Here is a 17,898-nt window from a genome sequence, read left to right on the forward strand (position 1 = left end):
GGACATTTAAGAGTGACTTACAAAATCACATACACCTCCCCACACACACATTTTTCAAATCAGTAAAGAGAGATCAGAAATTAACCTAAAGGAATGAAAGATACAAACTTGAGGCAGCAGCCATGAAGTGTTTCAAGTGAGATGAAGAGAAATGTAGAGCTGGCTGGAGATGCAGTTTGGTCAGTGGTATATTGTGACATGCATTTTTGAGGACAGAAAGAGCACCACATGCTTATTTTTGACAGACATTACAATGGTCAAGACCCAGAGGAGATATAGATTTTTAAGGACAGGTGGCAAGAAATGGGAACAAGGGAAGCCTAGACCCCTATGAATGACATAGACTGAGGCAGAGAGCAGAAAATAAACAAAAATTCTTTGTCTAGAGGAAAAGATGAAAGGCAAAGGGGACATGGAAGGAAGATACAGTAGCTGTGTGTAGCTGAGGTAGCAATGAGACAGGAAGAATGGGGTTGTAGCAGCAGTAAAAGGGGGAATTTAGTGATGACAGAGCAGAGCTGGAGTGCAGTGTGGGCTGGAGCTCAGTCAGGAGTTCTCTGCCTGGGGAAGTACTTAGAGCCATCTTGGTCTAACTGAAGGATTACATTAATAATTGTGTGAAAATTCTTCCTTGCATAAATAGTGCTTTTCCAGTGTAACCTACAATGTTTTGAAGGCAATCTAAATTAACTAATGAAAGCACGTCTCACTAAGAAAGTATCCTTGTGAGAGTCAATGGAAGTAGGAATTAATACTCTCACTGGTATCAAGAGATCATGTAGAAAACCTCTGTGAGAACAGATTTTATGATGAGAATAGAATGTACAAGGTAAAAAAAACATCATCAGTTACCTACTGCAAATCAGACATTCCAACCCACAGAAACCAAACAAGCCATGCATCTCCCACCCTCAAATTCATCAACAATTATAAGCTGAATTTCTTTACTGAACTCTTAGAGAATAAATCCCTCCTGAGAAGGGTCAGGAATTAATCAGAAAATAAATCACAAATAGCAGACTATGATACCACTTGATTCCTAGGACAGGATGAAATCCCTTGTTTGTCAGTATCCTCAAGTTCCCACTGACTACTACGCAGGCAGGATTCTGTTCAAAAAATCATAGTTATACAGAATGAGAAATTCACTTATCATGTTTATAACTAGGCAATTATATCACAGAGAATGTGAATTCAAATGATCAGCTATTTCTCTTTTATATTAAACAAAACCCTAGTTCTCAGTAGATAACTTCTCCCTACAGGTTTGCTCTCTTTTTGGGGCTGGAAGGGAAGAAGTCTTTTTAATGATGCTCCATTTCTCTCCCTCACAGAATGCAACATTGTTCACAGAACACAATATGGCTGTGTTGTATTCCAAATCTCAACATATGGTTTTTTCCAGTTAAACTTATTCTCATCTGCTCTAATTACCTAACAGGGATCTAATTACTCAAATAATTTCTAGACAATTTTTGTGGTTTCGTTTCAAAGATGTGGAATAGAAACCGTAGGAAGAGCTGATAATGGATTTGTCCATACCCAAGTACTGGAAAGTGGAGGTATGCAAAAACAAGATTGAAGCTTTGTTTAGAGGGTTTTTTTACACTTGTGCTGAGATAAAAGCAGCAGAGGACTTTCTCTTATGCTGGGTGAATAATGTCTGAGCCTAGTGTGATCCTTACCTCTTGCAGACTGGATAATACCTGGCAAAACAAACAGGGTTTCAGCCTTTAGTCAGTGTCCTCAGGAAAAAAAAAAAGAAAAGTCAATGAAAGGTTCCAGTCTAAAGGATATTTCCTTCAGTCCAGATAGGTACACAGACTTTCTGAAACAAAGCCTTGTTTTTTTAAGGAGAGACACTTCTGAAAGCCCACCTACCTGCACAGACCCCCTTTCAGCATTAGACCCGTAAGCTTTAGCCTTTACCCAAGGCAAAAATCTCACCCACTTGCAGGGAAACCTGCAAGATTTGGCCTAACTATATTGCTGAAATAAGTGGAAGAAACACCAGGCAATTTGTCTCCCAAACACTCTTGTTAGCAGAGCTCTTTTGAATCTTTATTAGCCAAGCTGATATAATAAGCTGAGCTCCCCAAAGGTGTCGTTACACGAAGTCAGAAAAGAACCAAGTGGGAGGAGGCTGGTTATAGCTGTGGTCACAACTGCTGGGTGGTGCTGATCACTCTGCCCGTGAATCCCCACTGCAGTGCAAACGGAATGTCCATGCTGGGGAAAGCTTTGTGGTCGTTTTAGAATAAGATCAAAATTCATCTGCCTTTCTTCTCCCACTGGATAATGTTAATGCACTTGGAGCAGCTATATGGGGCAAGAGGTGACCTGTTTTAAAAGACTTGGCCTCTGATATCACCCATGGGCTCTGCAGTGGTCTCATCTAGCAAAGGCTTATCTCATCCAACTAAGTACCCTGCTTGCTTTCCCCTTTTCTGTAGGGTTTCAGTCAGGCACTGGAGAAATAGAACAGATCAGAGAGGCCAGCTTTTACACAAAAGCAACTCAGTAAGAGGCTGGTATCATTGTTGGAGAAAGCTTCTTGAAGAGACTTTGGAATTTTCCTTGGGAAAATACAGCTGAGCAGTTTCAGATCAAAATCACAGGAGGCTGATAGGTTTGGATTTGGTTAATTTTTGTCATATTGTCTAAATTTTTCTTGAAACTAATAAACATTATAGTCTTAAATTGCTCAGATAGTGGGAATAGCCCATGAGCTCCATGCCTATAAGAGGTGTTAGTTAAAGAATTATTTAAAGGAGAATGGTTTGAATCTGAAAGAGATGAGACTGGTGAACAGACTTCAGGGACACAATAATTAGTCTGGAGTCACTTTATAATCCTGCCCTCGCCCCTGTATATACAGTGTCACTGGAGGGAGCAAAGTAGATGAATAGAAGCATGGATCCAGCCTTTCACATGCAGACTACTGCAGGGCACCCCAGGCTAGTGACAAATCAGATACTGCTGCTGCTATGAAATGGTTCAGCCAGTTTCATTTGATTGCTTTAGTTTTGATGAAATATCTCCCTGGCCAAGCAGTACTGTGTCCATGAGCAATATGTACTGTCAGAAACTGTGAAAGATATGAACCAGTTGCTGACTTCTGATCAATGTGCTCAATGATGACACAGAGTTGGAAAAAAAAAAATTCCCACTTATCCGTGTCCTGTAGTGAAGAGGAGGGTGGCTCTCCCTTCCTGCTGTGGGGTTGAGGGATGCTTGTTTGCTTGGTTAGTTGGGGTAGAATTCCACCAGCCTTGCTCGGTGTTAATTGTGCAACAAGACAGACCACTTGTTTTGAATACTTACATTTAAATGGCATCGATACATGAAATTTTAGGAATGAAGAAAAGAAATGTATCATTTTCAGAATAATCCTTCATTGCCCTGCCATTTAGTGGTAGAAAAATTTGAAATTTTCTGAAAATTTTGTTTCAGTCTTTTCACATTTCAATTTCTCCATCAGTAAAATAAGGATATTTTCTTACCTAACAGCTTGCCTCACTGGTGTTTGACCACCATCACTTGTATAAGCCATTGGTATTTGTAAAACAAGCTCACTGAAATTTGATTTAGAAATTGACTGACATAATATTTTGTTTTCTACTATCATAACTACTTTTTCTTTCTTCTAAAGGACATAGCAAGATTAAAAAATATTTAATACTTTGCTTTTGCCAGAGTTCTAACTACACACTGCCATATCAGGTAGCATGTCTTTGCTTTTAAATAAACCACTGAGGTAAGCAAAGGAAAAAAATTCAAATCAGACAAACATAAAAAATGCTTATGTAGGTAATTTTTTGATTTTTGCTTGCTGTTTTTTATTTGCCAGTATCTATCAATGAAAATTTGTCCATGGGTTTAGATGTCATTACATTTAATTACAATAAAATATCCTGGTAAGTATTTCTGGAGTGAGGATATGTTTCTGAAACCATTCACATTGCAAAAGCACCTCATTAAAGTCCCGTATCCCAGCTGCTGTGGCAAGCATTGCTGGAAGGACTGCTCCCCTCCTCAGTCAAGTGCTGACAAGAGAGACCATACATTGTGGTTCGGCTGCATCTCACACACTAATCAGCATCTAAATTACTGCCTGGCCCTTTAGGGAGCACTAATAACAAGATTTGTATAGGAAATATTAATAAAAACATATGGGAGAGAGGAATTCGCTGTATACACAGGCATTTACGCGCCTATCCTGCCAGGTGTTTGTGGTTAAGGTGTGTAGCGTGGGAAAGGTCCTACACTGCACTGACAGCACCGTCACCGAGGGACCTCTTGTCACTCTGTCTCACAGATCATAGTGCAGCTTTTCCTATCTAGGTCCTCACTGTAACCAGCCCTCCATATTTCACTAAAATGCTACAGGCCAGATGAATCTGACCGTTAGAATTTTCTTTCCATGGAAATCAGTTATTTACATAATTCTGTATTTCCCACCTTCAATATTCAAGTAGCCATTACTAGGACTGAGAAGAGCAGGGGCTGCAATCTCCTTCGTTAAACCAAAACCTTCCTAATGGTGCTCAGTCAGCCACCAAATGAAAAGAACAATCATCCTTTTACTCCCAATACAGCATCTGATCCAAACAGTATCTATCTCTGATCATACAGACAGTATCCAAGGACCCACTTTAAAGTGCACAGCCACAAGAATATGAAATAAAACCACCTTTCATAAATTACACAGATCAAAATTTCTTTAAAACATGCACTCTGGTACCATAATCTATTCTGGAAGAAACTGGAGACATGACGAACCTCAAATGTGAATCTAAATGTATTTGTTTACATCACATGAATCTCAGAGGGGCATTATAGTGCCTGATTCAACCACCTTATTATTCCAGATTCATGCCAAACTCGTGAAAATCAGTCTCATTTTACTAGCATTAAACTAGAATATAAAAGTGATGAATGAGGTCTCAGGCCCTACCACAGAACAGTCATGAATTATTACAAGCAGCATAAAAATCATCCTTCTCTTAAGCATTTTGTTTCCAAATTTTCATTCTCCCTTCCTAAAATACATACTAAATATTAATATAAAACAAATTCTAAAGAAGTACCATAAATCAAATATAGCTTCTCAAAATATACTTTGGAAGAGAATTAAATTTTAATTATTTTCTCCCTTCTTACTAATGAGGACTGAGTTGTTCTGCTTGTCATCTTGGAGTTGCACTTCTACCTGACTTTGTGGTGTTCCAGTTGCTGCCAACTCTGTAAGGTTTTTTCTGATATTGTCCTGGTTTTGAATGACAGGACAGAAAACAGACTTTGTGGAAAAACCTGTCATGAAAAAAATACTTCCATGCAGAAGTTTCTCTTCTTGGTAGCACAAGAGGCCCCGTTCTGCAGTCCTGCTTCTTGAGAGAGAAGGTCAGGTGAGTGAGGCATGGGGAAAAGACCTTCCTGATGTGAAGTCCTGGATCTATGATACGGGGACAATTAGACCTGGCAGGTCTTCCCAGAGAAAGTAACCAACCCAAGGAGAAATATGCTTGAAATAAATATTCTGTTTGGATAACTAATGTATAGATTGACTTTAATTCACAATATAAACAATGCTAACCTTGAAGATATTTTCTTCTAGTTGCTTTCTAAGCAGCACAAAATTCTCTGAAGGTAATGGAGACAGCTTCCAAAGAAGAACTGTGTAAATAAGAGGAACCAGGAGAATGTAAGTAAAAATATGTTGGGGTTTTCTTTTAATTTTGATCTCTCAGATAAGACATTTTATGGACCAAACAAAAACATTTTACTAAATTACTAGGAATGACTCTGAGCTAAAGTTTTCATGTAATTTGCAGTTGACCAGTGTGGATTACTGGCATCAGAGCAGTGAGGAACATTCGGCAGGACCACAGGGTGTCACTGTGGACAGAAGCTCTAGATCTCCACCTTGCTTTGAAGCTCCCTCAAATTTACTCATTCTCAGTTAACAGCAAAATATTTCTTTCTGTTTCCAGCACGACAAAGTTAAGCTCAATCAGAAATCTGGGGTGCCTGCTATGCTCTGACCCTTGGCAAAGAGGAGTTTGCCAGTGCCTGGCTTGGCTGGGTGATAAGGGGAGCAGAGTGGTGTTCCAGGCAAAAGGACTCCCATAGGAGTTGAAAAAAAGAGAAAAAAAGCAAACTACTTTCTCATTTAATAAAATAGTTGTAGACTTAGTGCAACTGGGAAAGATCTTCAGCCATACATAAAGTGGTTCTTAGTCAAAACCCTTGCTCGTTATCTAAAGTAACTAATGACAGTCATATCAATACCCATTACATCATTAAAAGTCCAGGTTAACTAATTCAATTAAATAAAAATAAATGAGACAAACTGAAGAAAAGTCCTGTGATTATTTATTTGAAATTTAAAATCCTTGGTCTATTGGGAAGGTTGCTGGTAAACTCAGGTCTCAAAATGAAGAAAGTAAGACTTGAAAGATACATGATGATCTACATATGACTTTTATGCATAGCTATTTAGGATGATTAAAATGTCCCATTTAGATTGAAATACACATAAGAAAAAGATCCCTTATTGTTTCAGCAAATAAATGTAAACCAAGGTGATACTGATTTTCTGGCATGAGCCAGGAGGGAATCTGACAGCCTTCATTTCTGGGTGCCCCAGGCAGTGCTGGAGGGTCAAACTGAACTAGAAGAAAACGTAAGAAAATTAGACTTTCACAGAGATATGGAACAAGGCTAAGGACAAGGGACTGCAAAGTAGATGCAAATCACTATGTGGTGTCTCAAAGTTTGTCCTGCTGTGTAGAACAAGAACTCACCTAATTGTTGGGTTACATTGACACAGGGTCTACTCTGACACAACAGCTGACGTCAATAAAGATTGCATCTTTGCTGTAGGGACTAATGGCAGTTTCCACACTCATAGCATAATCTCACCAGGCCTGAAACCTGACAGTGAAAGAAAAGATTCACACAAAGGAAATAGGAGAGCAGTGGAGATAAAGAAGGGTTTTGAGAGGTCAGAGGAAGGCCAGAGACGTCAAGTGACTGCCAGTAAATACTCAGAAACTGGTTCAGAGCGGAAACACGAGTCTGAAATTAATGTGCCCAAGCAAAATATACTGCTAGACTGCTAAATGTTTGCTCATAATTGCTACTGTTTTACCAAATGTTCCCAAAGCTCCTACACGAAAAGCTTCCCAAACAGCCTGGAATTTGTTCATTGACTAAGTCATAATTATGTACTAGTTTGTGAAAAGACTTAATATGTTCATTAACTATTTTCAAATACAGAAGTAAGCCAAGTACCTTGAAAAGGCAGCTACCCAAGGTTATTAATTCATCAGCAATATTGGGTAGTATTAGTAATGTGCTACTTTACAGCTGCTTGCTTGCTTTAGGTTCAGTCTGTGTTCAAATGACATAGCGAGGACATTCAAGATCTAAATACAGCTAAGGCCAAGATAATGAAGTAAAATACATGCTTACCAGGAATACAGTGCTAACCAATCCCCTGATATACATTTAAATAATTTCCTAATAACTTCATGTGCAGGAATCAATTATGATGGAAAATTCTTTGTATCGGTGTTACAGCTGCAATAGTTATCACTGTGAGCAGCTCCTTTCTTGGCTGCGATCTGTAGGAGTATTCTAAGCTCTAAAATAAAAACCAGAAGCAGCAGCCAAAACCAAAAAAACACAAAACCCAACCCAAACCATCCAAACATTTCTTAGCAGGCTATAGCTCATAAAGCTGTTAAAAAAATACCGTATCTGAACAGTTATGTTTGTACATTCTGGAAAGTGACATTTGCCAGGGAAGAAGAAAACATACGAAACAATAAAACTCTTCCTTAGCCAGTGATTATTAGTGCTGCCTTAGCAGTTTCCTTCCTTTTGGAATAATACCTCAAAGATTTCAGTCAGAATGTGTTGTAAAGCTAATCCTGGCCAACTGCTCATGGCTTGCTTGTGGTTAGAATGCACATGTAGAAAGCCCCTGACATACATGTATCACCTTACACATGAATCAAGTAAGCTCCTAATAATAGTTTTTGGTATTTAGGACCCTTTTTACAGAAAGAAGAAGCAAATACCAGTTTTGTAAATTCATTGTTTGGTTTTCCAAGCTTTCCAGAAGTCTGCAAAACGAGGTTTCATAATCTCATTCTCGCCTTCAGCACAACTAAGTGGGCTGGAACAGACCAGGGCAATCATTGTTAGCTCAGAATAAATCAGCTGTAATTTCCAATGGCATTTTTCAGAATTTCTACTAATCTCACTACACACCAGAGACAGAGGGGACCCTTGGTTTTGTTTTATACATCTCCATTCTGTACTGTCAGAAACACCTTGCTGGGATTCCTGTGGAATGAGCTGTTCCACACCCTCCCATGGGATATGCTGTACACATTAAAGCTGAAGTCACACACCAGCATCAGCATTTTAAGAGGCTTGAAAGCACACAACTAAACAATTACAGCCCTGCTGTCTACTTACTGTATTTCAAAACAGACAGTTAAAACCTAATGTAAGTTAGGATCAAAAATCTCCTGGTTCTTAATTCTTTAAAGTGAAAATTCTTTTTTCTTCCCTATACCCCCACTCACTTTTTGGTTCATCACTACAACTCCACTTTAAAGAGAAAAGGTTATGAAATAACTCTTAGTAATACAAACATATTACTTTCAAACAGCTGGTTTTTAGGTTAAATTGTTCCCTGATTCTGTAGCTGTCACACAGATCCTAATATAACAGGGAAAAGGTGGGGCAAGTGCTTCAGTTGATCCCAGAGATGCTACCATTTGCTGGTGGTCAAAGAAAGAGCAGGACAGTTTCATGCAAATCTTTTCTTTCTACCACTGCTGAGAACAGCTATGGCACAGAACTTCAGAAAGACTTGAAGGGAACACTATCTCCACACTCCATTGAGCAGTGGAGGCTCAGTGCAGAAATGCTTAGGCTATAGGATGTCTAGGTACCAGGATAAGCTGTATTGTAGCTGTATTGTAAAGCTCACTGCTTTACTGAACTTCCTATTTGTGTTTCTCAAGCTCATTTTCTGCCTGGTGTGACTTTCTCTGCTCATCTCATCAGAATGAAGGACAAGGCCTCAGGTGAAAAACACAACCTTTACAATGCACCTTCATCTACTCAACACTGCTAACTCTGTTCGTGCAGTTTGTTTCCACAAGATGAATAATGCCAAGACATCAGTTCTCTGGGGTGCATCATCATGCCTGGTATCCCAGGGAAAACACAAGCAAAGAGTGAGCATGTCACTGTGCTTCATTCTGCTACTACTCCAGTAAACCCACTGGAGAAAAAATATTAGAAATTATTTTAGATACAGACAGAGGAATAGCATTTTGAAGGGGAGAAGGAGAAAACAGAGCTCCTTTCAATAGACACATAGCTTAATTCTACCCTAGAACTTTGGTTACTGAAAAAAGAGACTTGACTGGTCCAGCTGATCTTGTTTCCATCGGCTGATGACACAGGCAGCTCAGGCTCACAGGAAAGCAAAGCTAAGCTCTACACCTCCCTGCACTCTTGGTGAGTATCTGCACCCTTCTGTGTTGGCAAAACCTTTCATGACTGACACATTCAATTTTTTTAGAGTCTCGGCTAGCTTTAGGTCCAGATTCATTAAATTCCCACTTTTGATGTATTTTGAAGTGAAGCTTATAACTTCAGTTACGCCACATAAAGAGTTAAATTTTGTCTCTAAAAGCTCAATAAATGGGCTACCTTGATTGATGCTTTAAGTGCAACCCCTTCCCAATATTCTGAACGTAATGAGGTTAGCGCTAAAAGCTGGATTTGCTCTCATCTGTCTGCATTATCTATTTATTTCACACACGTCACCATGGTAAATGAGTGCTGCATTAAGTACTAAATAGCAGAGGTCAGAAAAACCCTGTGTTGTATTTTTTCCCCCTTCAGCAAGGCTGAAACATCTATTAATGCATTTTAGTTTATTACCTGATGTAAAATAAAAAAATACAACCTCCCCTAGTATTAGTACATTGTTGAAGTATGATTTAAACATAATCTCAAAACGAACTAACTCGACACTCTCATTCAAAATATTTTGTCTTACAATGTCTAAATAGACTTAACTTGAAATAGTTGCTGAAATTTTTTACCATTTAAAAAAGAAATTAAATCCCTCGAAATATAAGTAGAATGTTTGCCACAGGCTAAACTGAACATATTTTCTCCAAATTTTTTTAAATGCCATCAACCTCCTAAACTGTATGCTCATAGAATATATGATATACGAAATATAGCTCAAGTATTTTGACTGTAAGAAGTAGTTCTTACACCTAGGTTTTTCATTTCTTAAATAGAAAACTCACCACCTATTCAGGATTCTCACTAAAACAAACTACATGAGGTGTAAAAACATTTGGCACAGTGCAAATCTGTTAAGAGCCCCTCTAGCAAAATATTAAGCCTTATGAATGCAATAAAGTTAGAATCTGTCCCACTAACTTCCTGACCAGGTTAGGCAGCTGTGCATGTTGCTGTTCCCTATCCATGGCACAGCTCTGTCATGCTATATGCACGGAGGTGATAAGAAATGTAAACATTCCAAAAGCTTATCAGTCCTCACACTGAATGATCAAGCAGCTGGAGATCTGTAACATGAAGCCATATATATTAAAAATTATCTGCAAATAATCTCCTGAGGTGGAAGAAGGCTGTTTCTATGGTACCTTTGTATAAGGAACAAGGAAAACAGATGAAGAGTACAAGGTCCAGCTCTAAAAATACCTCATTCACTTTCAGATAGTTCCATGGACATTGACCCTTCCAACACAAAACTAACAGGAAGCAGGGAGCAGGAGAAATATGTGGTAAAGTATGTGGTACTTAGAACAAAGTAAAGGGTACACATTAGGAGCTTAGCTGCACTGATAATTAAAATGTATGTCAATTTTCATCTGTTGGGTATTTCAGGCCGGCACAAGAAAAATGGATTAAATGCAATTCCACCCAAACTAGGAGTGAGTAAACCTTTCTGGTTTTGGCTTCATGTCCTCTCAGCTGCACCACTTCTCTGATCTAGGCAGAAATCTGAGTCCTGGTTGTAAATATCCAGCCTCTATTTCCATCCACCAGAGCTTACTCAGGTGGTGTGTGCAACCTGCAGTGCCCTGTCTCACAGAGAGATGCTGGGCTCCCCTGAAGGGGAGGGACTCCTGCTTGTTTTGACTCGCCAACTAGTAGAAGCAACCAAGCTCATACAGGCTTATATGCCATGTAAGATGTACCTGTGCAGTTGTCAATAAACACTGAAAATGAAAGAAGCATGGATAAAAACAAACATGAAATTAAGTAAAAGAAGTGAATTTTGACCAGAACACATACAACACCTTTTTGTTTTGACTTTCTCTGAGTAGCTGTCAGACCCTTCTCCTCATTAAAGCACTGCTTATTGACTAGAGACAATCCAGACTTTGGCACTATATGAAATAGTACAAGTTTCCTATGTTTCACACTATGTGGTTAACACAATGACTAAAATAATCCCAGGGAATGTTTCTATTTGTGAATTAATGTGTTTATGCCCTCAAAAATGGTGAAAATATAGCTGGCTGCTTTGATGACCATCTTTAGTTTAGGCCAAGCAGTGCCCAACCAAAGCAAGCCTTGTCCTCCAGCCTGCTCTTCTTACTACAGGAGCCTGACAGCTCTTTTGACAGGAGGTGATAGTAACATATAAAATACTCACTCTGTCATGAAAATGGAGCATATTTATGAAATGGAGCACTTTCTTGAATGATGCTAAGGAAAACTTTTTAACTTTTTTTAAAAATTCATTGTTTCTTTTTTGGAACCTGTGAGCCATTTCTTCTGGGCTGCATTAAGAACAGCTCAAGCACAGGTTCCTGACTGTTTTCTTTCTCTTTCTTTCTTTTTTTTTTCTTTTTAAAGTACTTAAACTTCTCTTTTTGTTTTCATGGAGTCTGTACTCCCACTGATACATGTGAGGAACTTTCACTGTGGTTTGTCTCAGGCACTTCTGTGAGCCCAAAATGCAGAGTAAACTCAGAGCATCTGAGTACAGTGTATGTGTGTATGTAAGAAAAAGGGATGCAGTTTGCCACTGAACATTTGCAGTCACACATCAGCCTGCAAACAGCAGGATATTTTCAAGCATGGACATTTTCATATCTGTTCTGGAATCTCTATCACCTGTCACCAAGTATTATGAAATGTTTGTTTTATATATTTCATTGTTTCATTGTATCAGATAGCCCTTTCCAGCACAGGCTGAAAGAACATGAAGGTCCTCACTGCCCTGACAAGAAGTGTCTGATCTCTGAGCATCCTGGTGCCATTGGTAAGGTATACTGAGCTACACAAATCTTCTGGTGTGAGGGACACAAATGTTTTTCATTGCTTATAGCCATACCTCCACATATACAAAAAGAGACAGCATATTTAAATGGTATACTTATTCAGCATATAGAAAGGCCAACTATTTTGACCAAAAAGAATACAGTTAATGACAGTTTTTATTAATGTACTGCTTTTCTGAGTGCTTTATTATCACATTAGAAGTCTAGATTTGCAATTGAAAACAGCTGCTATTTGGCTTACTCACTTTCTAGTTCTTGAACAAAAGTAAGCAGTATGTCCTACCAGAATCTCAAGGTTTGGAAAAACATATCGGTTTTCATGAACTCTGAGACCAAGAGTTCTCTGCTGATTCAAGTTTCAGTGAGGTTTTTCCCTGAGAAAATATAGCAGAACTGCTTGACAATGCCCAGAAACAGCTGCCTCTTACTTAGTAGGTCTTTTTGACCACAGTTTATTTTTTCTTGGGAGAAAAAAATATGTGACCATTAGATGTAAAACAAACATATTTATTCACCTAGAAGCATTATCTAGCCATATTAGTTGCAAAAATTAATGTTGTGCAAAGCATATCACATTTATCTCCTCAAGGATGTGGTTCTGGTACGGTTTGCATCACCAGGAAAGCACATCTGTATGTGGTAATGAGATTTATTGTGCAGGGAAAGTCCAGAGGGCCTAAAACCAACTTAGCATAAAAACTTTAACTACTTTGGGTTGCCATGGAATTGACACAGGTGTAAGGACAGTTTTTCTTTCTACCACCCACCTGGCTGTGTTGTTTGCTACTGCACTAAATACTCAGGCTGCTCATGAGGCATCTCAGCAGAGCTCTGGGGAAATGGTGGTGAGCTGAAAGGCATGAATCTCCTTCTGGATAACAGAAAATCATCTAAGAACAAGAAAGCAAACCTGCTAATGCTGAAAGATAAGCTGCAAGTATGTTCCTTGTCTGAAGACAGGTACAGCTTGCTTTCTTCAAGTTATGATTTCCACTGTTCAGTAACCTCAGATGTACTGAGTTGTTTTATATTGCTTTTGAACTGATAGTATACCATTTCTGCCTCGAAATGAGATTTGGAAAATGCAAAAAGGCAGCTTTGGAGAAGAGTTATCAAAACATGTTACTACGCTTTTCTTATTTCCAAAAACTGAGTAACATTTACATTACAGGCAAGGAAGCCAAAACAGGCAACAAAGTAGAAATGGTACACGGAAACAGCAAATATGTAGAAAACATAGAAATACAGTTTATCTTAATATTTACCCATATTCTAATGCTTCAGTCAAGAAGACTGAACACTTTGACACAAGTTGAACAGTCTTTGCCAGCCAGACTGTTTGATGTTGTGTTGGCTCTGTGACAAAGCCAGTCTGTACAGGAACACTGGCATTGTTTTCTGATCAAAGCGAGCCCTAATGGTATTAAACCTGAGTTGTGGTCTGACATGCTTTCCTCCCTCAGATATCCCTTCTCCACTTTACCACCAGCTTTTTCTTGAAGCCGTTGCAGTATGATATTCTGCTAGCTTAAAGCATGGTCAGACTTTTATTTCAGATAATAAGAATTGATTTTCATATATATCCTGTTATGTTTGGTAAGGAGACATGAGGTTATGCATGTACAGAAAAGGTTGCTTTTAGGGTATGGTGATATTCAGTTTCTGTTGACTCCAATGATATTGCAAGAGAAATAGGAAGCAGAAGAGCTTTAACAATTTTTGAATTAAACTCTCGTGCAGTATAATACTTAAATACATCTTTAAAACTAAATGTGTTTATGTTCCTTTTATAAAGGACAGACATGAAACAACTGTGACTATAGCAGAATACGAGTGGGTTACCCCAGTAACACATGCAGCATTCTACAGAGGATGAGATACTTCTCATTTTTGTATCACCTTATACTTCTCTTTGCTTTCACAGATAGTAAAATGGTCTTATAATTTCAAATAAAACTGATTAAATATTATGAAATCAAACATCAGTTGCTCAGAAAACGTAGCTCCATTGGCAGCAACTGAGGCATAATAGATTTAAGCAACTTCATAATTCGAATCTCAGTTTGCTAGTGCTAGCTTCTCTGCTCTGATGTGACACAACCCATCAAAGAGCACTTTATAGAGCACTTACGAAAAGAGTTAAGAGTTTATTTAATGTTATCATAGAATCACAGGATATGCTGAGTTAGAAGGGACCCAGAAGGATCTTCAAGTCCAACTCTTGGCCCTGCACAAGACCATCCCTAAAGAGTCTGTTGCTTCACAAACTTAAATTGTCTACTGCAATCACTGTTACTGCTGCAATTCAAATTTCTTTGTTCTTGACTTTGATTGCAATTATATTTGACACCAACCAGAGTGAACATCAGAAAATGCAACAGTACATGATGCTACAGGCTGGATATTAACTCCTGTAGTCACATATATCACCTGCCCTTAAATCATTCAGTGTGGTCTAACACCGTCTCCGTGGAAGCAAGGAAATCAAGCAGACTCTTCTTATAGTTTTTTAGTACACATCATTAGTTTAAAAGGACTTAGCCTTAGTAGGTATTCTATCTTCACTTTATAGCACAATTGACCTGACCTAAGTCAGTGATGACATATTCCTGTCAAAGCTGTAGCAGATATCGGGGATGGATGGGAAGACTTAGTAGAAAACAACTTTTAGATCTTTATACAGAAGAACTCAAACTGAATTTATTATGAAATTCTGAAATGTCCAAACACATTTTACTGCCTTCTGGTTTCCAGATGGGTCCACATCCAGATCAGAATACCACAAAAATGCTGCTTTTTTCCTGCTGCAATCAGAAGCAGCTGTAACAGAAGGCTATAGAAAAGTCTGATTCTTAGAAAATGCCTGTCTCTGTTTTCAGAAAAAGAGAAGTTTAGATAATTAGATTAAACTTTGCAGGGGCATCCAAACATTTAGAATTGCATTAGGATTTCAAACTCTTGGAAGCATATTCTTCACTAGCTGTTTGTTCCTAATGAAGGAAGTAGAGTACTCCAGTGGGTAAAATCCTCAAGACAGGACTCTAATTAAAAAAGGTGAGTTTGACAGTATCATTGAAATTCTCTGCTGCTCCATTTCCCTGTTGATCTAGGGAATCATATTTCTAAAGCAATTTTTTGGAGTGTCAAATTAGCAGCCTTACTATTATTATTCTTTTATTACATGCAACCATGTGCAGTGATGAATTTACTATTTTTGGAGATAAATTGTATTTAACATGTCACTGAATTCTATTCAAAATCCAATAAATGATCAGCATTTTGGGGGTTAAATCAGCAAGGTGTCCAGAATTCCTAGCACTATCTGACTCAGAAATTTGAAGGTATACAATAATTTCAGAAGCTGTACAGCACCTTGCAAGATTGAGACTATAAAGATTTTTTTAGCATTTGCACTTGCTTTGTAAATCTATTGTCTGCCTTTCCAACCTGGCTTTACAGTCCTTGTATTCAGCAGGTTTACACAGGTACCTGCACACAACCTGTTCAAAACACTTGCCCATATCAAGCACACCACATGGAAATACGCATTTAGATGCTCATGCATGAGCCACGTGGTGAAGGACAGGAAAATGGAGCTGTTGTAAAGTTTTATTTTTATCTGACTTTACATAAAATTTTAAAAATAGGACAAGATTATAATTTAACCAAAGAATAACCTCATTAAGATTAGTTCCCAGAATCCAGAAAGAGTGGATAATACCTAAACTAATAAATATAAATAACTGAAGATGAATACTAAGTTGGGCTTGTATGGAAGTTGACTGAAACTTATAGCAATCCTAACTCAAAATAAAAATGATTTATTTAAAGATTTATTATGAACATTGCAGGAAAGGTGATAACAGACATGCACCACTTTGTTTACAGTAAAATTTCCTGTAAATTAAAGGGTTCTTATTATCTGATTGGTTTTGATTTGGTATTGTACCAGGTATCTGTTTATAAAAGGAAATATGATGGTACAAAGTGTACAAAGTGAATTGCAAAAGAGATTAACAGTCAAGGTGAATTTGTTTTAAATTAGGTCCTAGCAACATAGACACTGTAGATCCCACTAGGGTAAGGTAAGTCAGTCTGAGGCAGATTTTTCATGTGCCATTACTGAGAGCTGAACTGCTTGAAATTGAGGCCAGAAAGCTACTCTCCAAACTGGGATTGGGGTTACACGGGTCACTGGCAGGGTCAGAAGCAGATAACCTTAACAATATGACACACTTGAACTTCCTTGATCTGTGTGCTGAGCTGCAGTGACCTCAACTCCAAGAGCCAGGTTCTCAAAATGCTTCTATCTGTATGTTTCTGCGGAATTTCAGCTACTGGTGATGTTGATCAGACCTGGGGACCAGCAGCACAGTGAAGCAAGTAGAGATCCTGAAAGACCTACGACAGTTTTGTTTCACTGAGGTGCCAGTGCACACAGTAATGGCCTTAGAGGCACATCAGTGAGAAAAACCCTGAGCTGGTTTTAAAAAGAGAATCAGGTGATTAAGAGATAAGACAGGAAAAAATGTTGCAGAGCACTACAAAGGAAAAATTTGATATAAAGTAGGCACTGTGTTTCAAAGGGATTACGTGTTTGGTATTTTTCCATTTTTGCAGAGCTTTTTGGCTTATAATACTGCCTAAATAGCTTATTAAAGAACTTTTCTGAAGTCACATTTATGTGACAAAGTATGTTGCAATCTCAAGTCATTCCATCCCACAGAAAATTTTCTGCAAGGAGTCTTGGATGGAGATAGTGTATTCACAGTTGAACAGGAGTAATGAAAACACACATTCTATGTTTCATCAGAAAACTAGAAAAGAACCTGTTTTGTAGAAGCAATTCCTTTGGTTGAATTAGCCCTGGAGCCACCCTGGCATCTCTAGAGATTAGACTTTGTAGGTCTGCAAATCCTCCACCCAAGGAAAGGAAATGTTTGTGGATGGAACGGCTGGATCTGGGTCATATTAATTCTCCTTGTACATATAACAAAAGATTTACATGGAGTATAAAACTGTGATAATATTGACATTATCTGAAGGCCGAAAATTACACATATTCATGGGGTTTACTCCAAACAGTCCTAAGATCTTTATCTAATATTTAGTGCTATGACATTAATGCTGGATTTTTAAAATCATGTAGTTAATAAAACCGGTTTGCAGACAATCCTGTGCATACAAGTTCAGTGGTCTAGAAGGTATGTTGGCACCTACCTGGGGGCACATGTTCATTCATGATGACGAGTGATGCTGGTGTAGGCCTTCTTTTCCTGATCTGTAACAGGTATAAACCAAGAAGAGTCATTAGGGTCCATCAGATGCCCCATATACAAAGCAAAGCAAAAAATCCATCTAGTGCCCTCCTGAGTATAGACCAGGCAAAGTCACAAGAGAAACTATTTAAAGAACAGCAGCACTTCACTGTCTTTCTGACAGTTTGTGTAGTCTGAAGTGATCAGGGTCATGCTCTTGCTTGTACTGGCAGAACAAAGGCATGGGGAAAGCTTTCCAAAATACCTTGAGGATATTG

The 17,898-nt window shown here is 38.4% G+C and overlaps 1 protein-coding gene across 1 annotated transcript in view; it reads right to left on the reverse strand.

The window, feature by feature from the left end:
- PPP1R1C (protein phosphatase 1 regulatory inhibitor subunit 1C) overlaps positions 1-17,898 on the reverse strand; it is a 53,990-nt gene that overhangs the window by 33,609 nt on the left and 2,483 nt on the right. The window contains 1 exon segment of the mRNA XM_050339542.1: positions 17,583-17,643. Coding sequence (XP_050195499.1) covers positions 17,583-17,643 — 61 coding nt within the window.

Source organism: Myiozetetes cayanensis, unplaced genomic scaffold (genome assembly GCF_022539395.1).
Source record: "Myiozetetes cayanensis isolate MyiCay16 unplaced genomic scaffold, myiCay2020 scf9, whole genome shotgun sequence".
Classification (NCBI taxonomy): domain Eukaryota; kingdom Metazoa; phylum Chordata; class Aves; order Passeriformes; family Tyrannidae; genus Myiozetetes; species Myiozetetes cayanensis.